This window comes from Didymella exigua (assembly GCF_010094145.1).
Source record: "Didymella exigua CBS 183.55 unplaced genomic scaffold M421scaffold_45, whole genome shotgun sequence".
In the NCBI taxonomy this organism is placed as follows: Eukaryota; Fungi; Ascomycota; class Dothideomycetes; order Pleosporales; family Didymellaceae; genus Didymella; species Didymella exigua.
Genome location: NW_022984819.1, coordinates 79,747 through 92,315, shown reverse-complemented (window position 1 = coordinate 92,315; position 12,569 = coordinate 79,747). Strand labels below are relative to the sequence as shown.

The 12,569-nt window shown below is 51.1% G+C and overlaps 5 protein-coding genes across 5 annotated transcripts; 2 read left to right on the top strand and 3 right to left on the bottom strand.

Moving 5' to 3' along the window:
* Window positions 1-293: 293 nt before the first annotated feature.
* On the bottom strand, window positions 294-1,687 carry M421DRAFT_104155 (cytochrome P450; the record flags this gene model as incomplete). Its single annotated transcript, XM_033586986.1, has 6 exons — window positions 294-580; window positions 643-704; window positions 828-949; window positions 1,060-1,185; window positions 1,269-1,556; window positions 1,643-1,687. 6 exons carry the CDS (start codon window positions 1,685-1,687, stop codon window positions 294-296), a joined length of 930 nt encoding a protein of 309 aa, XP_033444111.1.
* Window positions 1,688-2,871: 1,184 nt separating this feature from the next.
* Window positions 2,872-5,586, bottom strand: M421DRAFT_9295 (potassium transporter; the record flags this gene model as incomplete). The annotated part of the gene is made up of 6 exons (XM_033598076.1): window positions 2,872-4,101; window positions 4,149-4,512; window positions 4,558-4,884; window positions 4,938-5,002; window positions 5,059-5,319; window positions 5,368-5,586. The coding sequence occupies 6 exons, from the start codon at window positions 5,584-5,586 to the stop codon at window positions 2,872-2,874; spliced, it is 2,466 nt and encodes an 821-aa protein (XP_033444110.1).
* A 1,423-nt stretch (window positions 5,587-7,009) lies between these two features.
* M421DRAFT_95813 (uncharacterized protein) lies at window positions 7,010-7,582 on the bottom strand (the record flags this gene model as incomplete). Its single annotated transcript, XM_033598344.1, has 3 exons — window positions 7,010-7,106; window positions 7,154-7,451; window positions 7,501-7,582. The coding sequence occupies 3 exons, from the start codon at window positions 7,580-7,582 to the stop codon at window positions 7,010-7,012; spliced, it is 477 nt and encodes a 158-aa protein (XP_033444109.1).
* A 334-nt stretch (window positions 7,583-7,916) lies between these two features.
* Window positions 7,917-8,811, top strand: M421DRAFT_303216 (uncharacterized protein). The gene is made up of 2 exons (XM_033589128.1): window positions 7,917-8,404; window positions 8,592-8,811. Exons 1-2 carry the CDS (start codon window positions 8,037-8,039, stop codon window positions 8,746-8,748), a joined length of 525 nt encoding a protein of 174 aa, XP_033444108.1. The 5' UTR covers window positions 7,917-8,036; the 3' UTR covers window positions 8,749-8,811.
* Window positions 8,812-10,112: 1,301 nt separating this feature from the next.
* Window positions 10,113-11,913, top strand: M421DRAFT_74280 (major myo-inositol transporter iolT; the record flags this gene model as incomplete). Its single annotated transcript, XM_033597023.1, has 4 exons — window positions 10,113-10,181; window positions 10,231-10,588; window positions 10,647-11,732; window positions 11,786-11,913. The coding sequence occupies 4 exons, from the start codon at window positions 10,113-10,115 to the stop codon at window positions 11,911-11,913; spliced, it is 1,641 nt and encodes a 546-aa protein (XP_033444107.1).
* Between the last annotated feature and the right edge of the window lie 656 nt (window positions 11,914-12,569).

Sequence of the window (12,569 nt, the reverse complement as noted above, 5' to 3'; positions counted from 1 at the left end):
ATACTTTCAGGCATGGTCTTCCACTGTAGGCTCTCACTCAGCAAGCCCTCCATCCTCTCCCACTCAGCCTTAAGGGTCTTGGCTATTTCAGCGTCTCTTGGCACAACCTTTGTAGGAAAGGCCTTCACAAATAGCACCTCCGTCAGTTCGTCTGCGTCCCGCACAATCTCTTCGCGATATGCATTCCCTGGCAAACACGCCGACCAGTGCCGAAAACAAAGTGGTCACGCTTTGAGGTATCATTTTTCGCGGCTTCTTCTGCCATTTGATGGTCATCGATGTACCGGGCAGGGTCAAAACGTCGCAGATTGGCGTTTTGGATCCATGTGGACTCCCCATACGTTCCACACCATACCAGCCCCCTTTGGGCTCTTGTAGCCCATGTATTCTTCGTCGCAAATGCCATAAGCGACGCCAAGAGTGTCAGTTGGCATCCAACGCATGCTTTCTTTGACACAGCCGCCCATGTACGGTAGGTTCATTTCGCCATCAAAAGTGGGGAAGTGATCACCACAGACCCTGTCCAATTCTTCCTGTGTAGCCTTGACGACTTCTGGGAATAGAATCATAGCTTGGACGACTACAAGCAAGTTGCCATACTAGCGAAATACAGGCTACAAGGTTGTTTCCGAGAAAGCTTACATCTTACAAGTAGCTTGACCATTGTGTCGGAGCCAGCCTCAAGAACTGATCCGCTTGTGCATCTAAAAAGCCCTCTTCATCTTGAGCTCGAACCGGGCCAACATGAAAGCATGACTTGACGTTCAGCCAATGGCCGATGTATAATTCGACCTCCTTCCCGTGCGGTTCTTTACGTGACGCCTCACGGGGACACCCAGTCATGCACCTTTCGAAGCACTGAAAATACATCAAGCAGGGCAACGGTCTTAAATACCTTCATTTCGCAGAATATTTTGAAACCCAAGAATAATATCAGCTTGTTCGAGGACTAGAGATTTTATACTCACGTGGAACACCTGCTTCAGCGTGGATTGTCGACACTGGTTGTGCGAAAGCCGAAGATCATCTGGGTCGTTAAAGAGTTGGTGTATCGTCAACTATGATCAAAAAAAGATCTGGAATCTCGAGCAGGCCCATAGGTATGGCCTTGTTCTCAAGGTCCTGGTTCTGGTAGGGTACGTATGTCCTAGCAGCTTCAATGTTTAGGTTGTTGTGAACGACTTTCTATATTATTTGCTTAGTCTTGCTATTCTACTGCAAATATCTTAGATGGTGACGATTCGATTCATACGGCTGCCGGCGCTGACGGTCTGGCCTAAGTACATATCTGGGCGGAAACAGTAAATGTTGGTCCGCTTTTCGAGCAGGTCCTTAATAGCCTTGTCGGACGATAGAACGATCATCACTTTCGTGCCAAGGATCAACCAATACGCGGGTTCATACTCTTCAGCCCACTTCTGGAGGCGGACATAACCCTTCTCTTTGGGCATGAGGCGGAGATTACCAATCAAGCGCAAGGTTGGAGGCCATGGAGGATAGCCTGATGGTCTTCGTCCAATCTTGCTGAGCTGATGTAACACCAGGGTCAGTACAGCCTCGATCGCCGCATACACCGAGACAGATATCCTGGGCGATTCTACCGTTCGAGAAGAAGCAATGTAACAAATGCACCAGAATATACTTCTCGTGGTGTGTGGGTCCCCGACTGCACCGAGAAAGCTAACATACTGGCAGAATGTTTATCCTATCTTCGATACAGGTCGGTCCTACCCAGCCCTCCGAGTCCGGTCAATGGTCTGTTTGGGAGAGTCGTTCCTCGCCGTCGTGATTAGTACTGGCCCCATGATCTTTCCGTTGTGCAGGCGCTGGTTCTACGTCGCCACTAATATAGTGTCCTCGCATCGCAAAAGAAGCAATACATCCACATAGCCCCTCGACAGCGTCAGCAAGGCTGACGAAAGCAAACAGGCTGGAAATTCATCTGGTTTGAGAACAGACAGCAAGAGGTCTCGCGGATGCTCCTCAGTATGGACTTCCTCGATGTCTTCACCGTTGGCATGCACTCCGGTCTGAAGGCGCTGAACAAGGGCCACAATTTTGTGAGGGTCATGGCGCTCGCCGACGTATACGATGACAACTATCCTACTATCAGGGATGGCGAAGTGGTTACTAAGCTCAGGGCTGAGGATGAGGTGCCTTCAGTTGAGGTGACAAGGCAATTGCCCGCAAGGCCCTGTCTCTGCTGAAGCAGGAGCAGAATAAAAGGCCGCTTTGGGACAGGAGAACGCTATGATGAGGGTCAGGGAAGATGGTGTCTTGGAAAAGAGACGCAGCGTCGCCATAATCGTTGGATCGAGTACCTCAAGGATGAGCTCATAGCTGCTAAGGCATCCTTGTAGGTGCGCTCGCTGCCTCCAGACCCGCATTCTGGCGGATGGTCGACATGGTGGTTAATGCTTGTTGCCACCTTCAGAGTGCACGAGAGATGCGAGGGCTTGGTGCTAGAGCTCGGATACCACGAGGCTTAACGATGCCATGATGAACGAGACCACGATAATGACACGTACACCCCCGGGCTTGATGTCTACCTTGCTGTGACATGTTCAAACCCAAGCCTACCTGGTTTTCAAGCCTTCATATTCCGGAAATCGATTGACTCGATTTTGCGTCCACACAAACCAGCACTGTGACTGTGGTCATGCGCGGAGAACTTTGGCCATTTCGCTGATACTCATTACCACCATGAAAGCGCACACGCGGTTGGTTTGATGAGTCCAGCTGTTTGGATAACTCCTAACTCAACGATGGGACAAAGAACGAAGTTATGATACCGGCATGAACACAACTTCAGTTGGTGAAATTTCAAGCGAACCAATGTATGTAGCAGAATGACCAACGCACCGAAAAATACTATACCTCTTTGACAAAGCCCACTTCGACGACCTTATCTATCGGCACACTCAGACTCTGCACCTTCGCCCTCGTATTGTCTCTCAGCACAATGAAAGCCTTCAGTAGTACCGAACGCGCGATATTCGTGCCCTCCTTGACTCGCATCTGCTCTTTGCCAATGATGTATAACACCTCATCTTTGAACGCTCTGTCCAAAGCGTCAAGACGTGCTGCTGTACTGCCGGCAATGATGGACGTTGATGAGATCTGTCGAGATCGGTTCTGTGCCCGTTCTACAGTCAGCGAGCTCTGGTCCTCCTTTTCAGTGACATCGGTCTGCGGAGCGGACGCTTCGCCCCCATTGCTAGAGTTCTTCAAGATGCCCGAGCTTTGCCGCTGCTTTGCTCCTGCTGCGGTCGCGCTCTCCCGCTGCCTGTCCGCTGCTCGAGTGACAATGTGGTTTCGGACTTTCTCGTAGATCAGTGCGGTGAGGTCTGGGGTGAATACTTCGTCTTTATATCCGTGATCTATCACCAAGCGATAGCAGTTCGGTATGGCGAGACGTGAGATAGAGTATCGCTCGTCCTCTGGAACAGTGGGTTTTTCTTGGGGCCTGAGGTGAAAGAAGATCATAACTTCCGGTGCGGTGACAAGCTTTCGAATGAACTGACTAAAGACAATAGGCGTGGTATCGCCTTCTTTGTCGAAGAAGATGCCAACTCCACCCATAGGACTGAGTTGCCTTCCTCCAAACTGCTCCGTGAGCTCCAACTTTCCGTCCTCATTGCTCTTGACGAAATGCGTAGTGGAGAATCGATCCTCGGCTTCAGATGCCCATTGTTGCTCTTTGCCGAATCGCCACAAGATAAAAATACATGCCAGTAGACATGATAGCAGTATTGTGAACCAACCGCCATCTGGAACCTTGATGAGTGCCGAGCTGAGATATGTTGCATCTATGCACAGGATAGCCACGAGCGGTATTACGACGTAGTATGGCTTGATGCGCCAAACGAGGATGGCGATTAGAGTAACAAGGACGGTGTCGAAGAAGGTCACGAACATGACACAGACACCGTAGGCATCTCCAAGCGATGCCGTATTGTTGTAAATAGCCGCAACGAGCACCGCGCCAATCATGAGCAGCCAGTTCACGACGGGCACGTAGAAATTGCCGTAATAAGTCTTCGAGGTATGCTTAACCTGGATCTGAGGGAAATATGACAGCTTCATAAGCTGAGAAAGAAGCTAAACCAGGTCAGTAATAAAAAAGCGACTGGACAACATCAGCTTACATGAAAGGTAGCTGTGATGATACACTGCGAGGCTACTACAGCTGCACAGACAGCGATGATGAAAGAAGGTATGAGCCATCCAGGAGGCGCGCAGTTGAAGAACGGATCGGCATAAGCCTCTGGGCGCTCAGCAATGAAGGCGGCTTGGCCAATGTATGTCAGCAGTAAACTCGGGTATACAAATCCAATCCAGCTGACTTGAATTGCCTGACGACTGAATGCACCAATGCCAGCAAAGAGTACCTCGACTCCAGTGAAGCACAAGAGGATGCCACCCAAGCTGCGCCATCCGCTGTACTTTCTGCGAATGAGGTAGTCAAAGGCATAATAGGGATTGAAAGCTTGAAGCATCCCGTGATCATGTCTGAGACTGTTAGTGGGTGTCACATCTAACCAGTGGACCTCATACCTCGCCAGGTTGTACATGCCAAAAGCTGAATTCAAAGCCAGCCAAACGATGACAATTGGGGAGAACACTTTGGAAAAGCGATTGTTGACAAAAGGCTGGGCCAGGAACAACAAGACTAGGATAGTGCAAGTCACACCAATGATGGTTGACTTCGGGATATCTCTGTTGATCTCGTTCAGGCCCTGCACTGCACCGAGAACAGATTGCGCAGGAGTGAGGACACCGTCAGCGATGGCCATAGACACGGCAACCACCCCTATTGCCTGTAGGAGGTAGCGGAAGAACGCAGACTGCTCAATGGTGGAGCGAACGTGTTTTTGTGACCGACTACACAGAAAAGTCAGCCAGAAGTCGTAGGCCACAGAAGAGAAATGATAAACCTGAATAGCACCCGTGATTTTCGCGCTCTGGCTGCATCGCGAGGATCGCTGTTCGAGATGTTCGCCTGCTCGAATCAGCTTTTGCTCTTCACATCGCCTACCACAGCCGCTGTGGACTTACATATCGAGATAGTAGGGAGTAGGTACTGAAAGTGCCACCCTCGCCGTCGTTGTCGGCTCGAAGTACGATGAGGACATACTTCAGAGTGACAATGATTGTGAGAGACCAGATTATTAAAGAAAGTGCTCCCCGGACGTCAGCACGACTTGGCGGGGAGTAGAACGTCGATGAAAACACATAAAGAGGCGAGGTTCCAATGTCTCCATAAATAACTCCGACAGATTCGTATGCGAAGAAGAGCAGCTGGCTCACGCTGTATGCCTGGAGAGTGTGAGCGCCAAACTTTGAACGTCGGCTGGACGTACATACCTGTCGACCTTTGTAGCCACCTGTATTGCGGAGCTGAGGATCTTCATCCTCGGGTGCTTCAAGCTCTGAGGTCTTCTCAATGTCGATCTCGGTCGACGGTCTTCTCGCGCCACGTGATCTGGAGCGCTTCCGGAGTGCTGCGCCCTCACCAGCATCTATTGAAGATTTCGACTTCGAGGGCCGAGATGACGTATCTGAGGCTTCATTCGCGGCGGTCATGGCCACAAGTCGCGATACAGCTGGTGCCCTTAGGCTGGAGCTGCGAGCAGCGTCAAGTATCGGACTAGGTAGATTGCGAGCGGCCCGGGTTCAATAAACGAAGTCCCACGCAGTCACACGGGCAGGGAGCAGAGACCTCCTCGTGGTTGGTCCTTCGAGAGCCGGGTTATCGGACGACCCATCTTTCCACGTGCTGTGTAGAAAGGTTGGACGTCTTTTCTCATGAGGGGGTGGCTTAGAGGGGCGAATACCGCATCTGGTATGGCTTCGGCTGTCTAGCGCCTTGAAGAACGCCATCTCCAGTTTCTTGCAGTGGTGTGCGGCGAAAGCGCGGATACCCGGGGCTTAACTCAATCGTTACTGGTGTGCTTATCGTCGGTTGCTGGGCGATACATGACGAGATGCAAGGCTGTTGAACAAGAAGAGCGCACAACTGTCGCCGATGATAGGCGTGTGGCTGTCGTGAGTGCTGATTCGCAATACCCTGCATGCAGCTATCACGAGATTTTCACGGTCCCGGCCAAGGTCGAGACAAGGCGGCGGTGAGCGCGGATTATGGGTGGATCGTGAAGTCGATGCAGGGTGAGCGTTCGCGCTAGCGCGGCGCCGATCAAGGAAACACGGCCGAGACTTGCGATGGGCACCTAGAACGAGCGCCAAGGTACTCAGCCGCATCAATGTCGTTTCCCATCCATCATGTTCTCCCAAAACGATGTACGGCTCCCGTTGGGTAATGTACTCAAACAAGGGCATCGAACAGAAGACTGAGACTGGATGCTCGAGCGAACGTTTTCAACACAGTCCATGGAATCATCATCGTGCTGGAAGTGAAGACATCGATGGAATCTCGCAGCTTTAGTGTTGATATGAAATTTCAAAAGATGCAGGACATCCGTTCTATGTATAGCAAGCAAAGTGCAACATGTTATCGGTCACTGCTTTGAAGGTCCCCGCGACCGTTGGGTGCTTTTGTAGAATTAAAGTCACCAGCAGACTTATGTGACAACCAGTAGTGCGACGCTCTTTATCACGATGTTTCTTCTTGGGGATTGACTTCTGGTGTACTTCTGAGCATATCGTTTGAGTCTTTAGGTGATAGTTGGCTGGTGCACCTTGTTTTTGCGTACGGCGCAGCTACCGCATGTGTCAAAATACACGAAGACGAGGCGAGACTTGGACGATATCTTGGCTTCTGAAACGTGCATGTGCGAGTTGATGCATTGCAATGACGGTTGTACGAATGATTTGTAAAGATGCATTCTTCGTGACAAATTAAGCTCATTTAATTACAGCAGTACATGAGTGGGTATTTATATGTGAATTCAGACCAACGCCATGCTTGAAACAATTTGTTTGGGTGTCGAGATGACACCAGGTTATGGTAGTCCATAGGCTCTGACGTTCCATCAGATAGGTCGTCTAATTAGACACCAGCCATGTTTGGTGGGGGCGCGGTGTTGTTGCGAGACGAGTTGCGGATATGAAGCGCAGAGAGGACGGTGGTAGCGAGGAAGAGTAGCCTGTAGATGTTAGCGAACGAATGCCGAAACGACTGCGATTCACTAACCAGAGGAAGGCACCGAATACAATAGCGGCAACACCAACATTGTGGGCAGTGCCGTGACCGCTCCAGCCCCAGTAGATGTCACGCCAAAGCACGGCAACTGCGATGAAGGCAGCGAACCAGAAGAGCATGGTCAGGAACTCGACTCCTGCAATGGCGAACTTGTGGGCAGCGCGAGGGAAGCGTGTAGGTGCCAGGGTGAGGTATGCGACCGCGAGGAGAGTCCATATCGAGGTGAAGAGCATGAAGTTCAAGCTGTGAGGAGACCAGCTAGCCCATGGGTTGGTGTATAGGCTGACAACTGTAGCGTGTTAGGTTTTGATTACAGAATCAGTTCAGGAAGTACGCACGGTAAGCTGTCAGGCCTAGCACGATGATGGCGAAGAGAGCCTGAGTGGCACGAATGCCCAAGACAATAGCTGGAGCGACCATGTTGTCGATGTAATCTGTTGTTGTTTGAAGTGTTGCTTGCAGGAGGGCTTTAATAGCGATCTGCTGCCTTTTGACGACGGTTTGCTGTCAAGAGAGGCTGGACTGCATGTGAAGCCTGCTGCTCATCACGCGCCCTTATTATACGTGTGAAGTCCCAAGAGCAATGATGACAGCCACGACGAATGATCAGCGCTGGAAAAATCCTGGCAGCACAAAATGACGTAAATTGTGTGTGGCTCGTGGCCGTTGACAGAGTTTGATTGGCTCATGATCGCTTGGTGCGCTGGCCGCTAGCCGAAAACGTTGCGCTCAAGAGTATGCCTTGTTGAGTGGTGTCACAATCCCTCGTCGCCGGTGAGCGTCGCGGTCTGGATATCTCTTGTCTTATGATTATATACGCAAGACTGAAATCGGAAAATGCTCCTGCGAACACAGGTGGACAGCTTCAACGCTCATGTCTCTTTGTTGTCGACCAAGTAAACTTGACGATGCGGCTGTGGCGGTGCACCGGCGTATTTTTCGTCTCCTCACTGCCTCAGCCCTGACGCGGCTCCAAGAAATACCGGCAAGAACGGCAGACAACACCAGCCTCCTTGCTTCATTCCTCGTGACAAACGCCTGCATCCACCTCCTTTCGCATTTGCCAAACGACATTATCACTAAGTCAGGCAAATCGCGCTTCGTGCGACCGAAAGTCGTTTGCTGTCGCGGTCGTTGCGACTCGCCGCCTCGCTCTCACGACCCAGCGCGAAGGCCCCAGCTTGGCTCTCAAATGGACATCGATGCCTTTGGGACTTCATCGAGCCGAACTTTCAGTTCACAGTAGGTCGTGACGAGGATGCGGGTTGTTGTGTAAGGCATTCTTCGCATTGTGTCGCCGTTATCTGCATCTTGCAATCTCAGTAGGGCAAGCAACTGCCCAGAGTGTATTATAAAGCCGTTTACCCACGAGAGACCATGTGCATCGTCCCCTCCTCTTGGATTTTACGAAATTAATCTCGCCATCCAGATATTGCCTCTGTGGTCAATGCCAACAGTCATCTTCCAACTACAACGACACGATCCATCTCACGACTGCCAGTCGATCTCGAGACGAACGAACGGCCGCGGAGGCAGTCGCTCACTCCGTGGTCATCCTTATGATGTACACCGATAATTCAGGATGAAGGCTGAGAGCCGATATCTGTATTTTCGACAGTGCTGACGTCGGGCCATTCTGGACGCAATGCCGACCTTTCAGACTTCGGTAAATACCTGCATCCCACTCCTTGGAAGTCTGGTATTGCATGTCTCACGGAGACAGGTTCAGAACGTCTTGGTCCATCTGCTTCAGGATTAAGTCCGGAGGAAGAGTCCGCGCCTGCGTTGCTGATTGTCGTGTAGACGCACGCTCGACATCGGGCGACCGGTCCCAACTGGGCCATGAAATGGCAACAACACCGCGTGGGCGATGCGATGCAGCAGCCAGATATTCGATATGACGGTTGCCCTGCTGACGATAAACCACCGCGCAGTTTGTTTGATATCGGATTCTGGGAAGGCGGGTGGTGTGTGGTTGGATTCCAGCAGTGCAGACAGCGCCCATACAACTGCCGTGTCAGCAAAGGCAATCAACACGAGCAAGCCATCCGTGATCAATGGTGACCAGATGTTAGTAGAACAGAGAGGTCATTATCCAAGGCCAAGCCGGTTGAAACCCAACGCTATCGTCGTCGGTACGAAGTAAAGCCTCCGCATTTTGAACCCCACAAAATCAATGTGACGTGTGACGGCCCGCTCATCCTGTTCAATTTTCACAGAGACACCAAGAAAGTCGATCACCGGACGCCCGAAGTCAAAGGCGCTACATGATTTTGGCGTCGTAGCGCTGATCCTAGAAAGAGTGAACATGGTGCGGTCGAGAGAGCGATCGCTTCGCGGAGTGCTCCAAAAGCAGCGGTGCAGAGCCCGACTACTGAATCTCGTACATACAAAGGTCCCACGGTTGTTTCTTACTTCACTACTACGTGCGCCTCGGCCATCACGATAGAGGTCAAAATAAGAACTCCTACGCCCTTATTCAGCAATGGAAGCTGCTGACTCCAGACGGCTTTGGTATGCTTACCTGCATGTTGAACATCTTGGCCACACTCTCGGGTCACAACCTCGCGCTGCAACATGCGACATTGCGCAGTCGATACGAATCAAGGCGCGATAGATTAGGCTCGGATTATACACAAGTAACTTGTTTCAGGCTTCTCGGGCACTTTTTGTCGATCATCGGTAGGTGTTTAACCCGGCGATTGGAGGATTGGACGCTCAATTTACCCGGTGCCAAGGATCAACCCAAGCGCCTAACCAATGTAAGATGCAATTTCGGCATTGCGGTTAAAGTTCTCCGCGTCTGCTCACACAGACGTTGATCAACCTGGGGAAGAGCCGAATTATGGGGAGAGCTACCCCTTGGCGGGGCTCATTATAAGGTGCAGCCCTGGTCGCCGGTGCAGATGTTTGCCAGTGGTACCCGACCGACCCTTGCTTTCTCAACGTCATGGCTATCATCAAGACTCAAGATGGTACCTCCGATCCGATTATCACGCGGATGGTTGCGGAGGATAAGGTATGTTGAAACCGTCTAATCATCCAGTGTTCTGCTGACAGTAGCATAGGTACGATGGTACAAGAAGCCCAACCTCCGATTGATGTACCTCTGGCTGTTCTTGTGTTGCATGGGTGTAGAGATGACGTCCGGTTTCGACTCGCAACTGATTGGCACGCTGCAATTCTCACAGCCATTCAACCGGTACTTTGGCAATGGCTACCAGACCAAAAACAGCAAGGGAGAGCTACAGTGGGACATCGAACCAGGTATTCTCGGTTTTATCAGTTCTTGCTACCAGCTAGGCTCCATCATAGCGGTACCTTTTGCTCCATGGCTCAACCAGAGGTTCGGAAGACGTTGGTCCATCATGATCGGCTCGCTTTTTATGGTCGTTGGAGCTATTTTGCAAGGGTTTGCCCAACACAGTAAGTACAAAAAGTTCTTCCATGGTAAATCTCGCCCAGATACTGAGCTCAGTCACAGTCGGAATGTACATCATTGCTCGTATGCTCCTCGGCGTAGGTATCGTCTTCGCCATCATCGCAGGCTCGGCACTCATCGGAGAACTCGGTTATCCCAAGGAACGTGCGACTCTGACGTCGTTGTTCAACGCCTCATACTTCATCGGATCGATATTAGCTGCAGCCATTGCGATCCGTACATCTGGCATCAAAGGAGACTGGAGCTGGCGTTTGCCGTCTCTGCTTCAGATCGTGCCCTCGGTCCTCCAGATCTGCACTGTCTTCCTCCTGCCCGAAAGCCCTAGATGGCTCATCAGCAAAGATCGCGACGATGAGGCTCTTGCAGTTCTCACGAAGTATCACGCAGAAGGCGATGCAGACTCTGTTCTCGTCAAGGCTGAGATGGCCCAGATCCGCTCGACTATCAAACTTGAAATGGAAAGCTCAAGCCAGACCTGGTTCGACCTTTTCAAGACCCCTGGTATGCGCCGTCGCACCCTGATCGCCGGTTTCCTCGGTCTCTTCACCCAGATGAGCGGCAACACCCTGCTCTCCTACTACCAGAATCTGCTCTTCGGACTCATTGGCTACACCAGCAATTACGCCAAGACGCGCATCAACATCGCGAACCAGTGCTGGAGTTTTATGAACGCCATGGTCATTGCTTTGATCGTGACGCGCTTCCGCCGCCGCTGGATGTTCATGTTGTCCGCGGGCTCGATGATGCTGGTCTTCATGAGCATGACAATCTGCTTCCAGCGGCTGAACGTCGCGCAAACACTCAAGATTGAGAACAAATCTGCGCAGTATGCGGCGCTGTTCTTTTACTTTGCTTACTCGCCCTGCTACAATATCGGTAACAACTCGCTCACTTACACCTACCTGGTTGAGCTGTTCCCGTATGCGCAGCGCTCTATGGGTATTGGGTTTGAGCAGATTTTCGGCAAGCTGGGAGGGTTCTTCTCAATCAACGTCAACCCCATTGCGATGAAAGCGTTGAGCTGGAAGTATTTTGCTATCTACTGCGGATGGATTACGTTCGAGTTCTTGTTCGTGTACTTTATGTACCCAGAGACGTACAACCGTACGCTGGAGGAGCTCACTTTCTGTAAGTCAATGCACATGGAAAACGTAAGGAAGCATTCGCTAACGAAAAGACAGTGTTTGAGGACAAGGCACTTGCCGACGAGGCTGTCAAGGCTGTCGAGAAGCAGGTCAACTCTGCGCATATGGATGGCGAGGAGCATGGCAACAAGTCCCATGTTACAACCGTTGAGCGCGCTTTCTGATTGTAGGAACCCGCTCAGTATTCAATAATAGCTATTTTTGCAACTTACAGCATCTGGTACATAGTGCAGTCACTAAGGGCTGTCACAAAAACAGATGCAGAACCAAATCTCGCGCTTCCTCATACTAACTCTTCCTCACTGCTGCAGCTTTGTACCCAGTTTGCTCGGATCCATTCCCGTGTGATGCTTCTTCTCTATCTGGGTCAACGCAGCAGCAGCAAATACAAGCGTTGTGGTTACTGGTACGGCTTGCAGAAGATGTTTGAGAGCGCGGCGCTGGATTGAGTGTCGTATACGAGGAAGCAGAAGCGTTGTGCTTGAGTCGGCGATTGATACTGAGGATTCGATATTTTATTAAGGCAAATAGCGGTGCGGGAGAATAACAGAGGTGTAAAGCTACGCCGGGGACTAGGTCGTCGAGTCGTGGGTGCTGCTGAAGTGAAAGAGCGAGAAGGCAAGGACGATCTTGAATGCGTATGACGCATCCTAGAACGTTCAGTGACACCGACTCCTTCTTGGACCTCGATCGCATTGTAGACTTACATTTTAGGACTTCTACATGCCCACTGATTAGAGATTGCAACGCTGCCGGTGGTGGGTGACCTAGGACCCTGAAGTTCACCAGGGTATCAAATGTTGTTGATTCCATGAAGTAC

Bases quoted from the DNA above. Each gene is read 5' to 3' on its own strand.
- M421DRAFT_303216 (XM_033589128.1), top strand. From the start codon at position 8,037: ATGTCTCTTTGTTGTCGACCAAGTAAACTTGACGATGCGGCTGTGGCG. The intron at 8,405-8,591 runs GTAGGTCGTGAC...CTCGCCATCCAG, and splicing joins AGCCGAACTTTCAGTTCACA to ATATTGCCTCTGTGGTCAAT.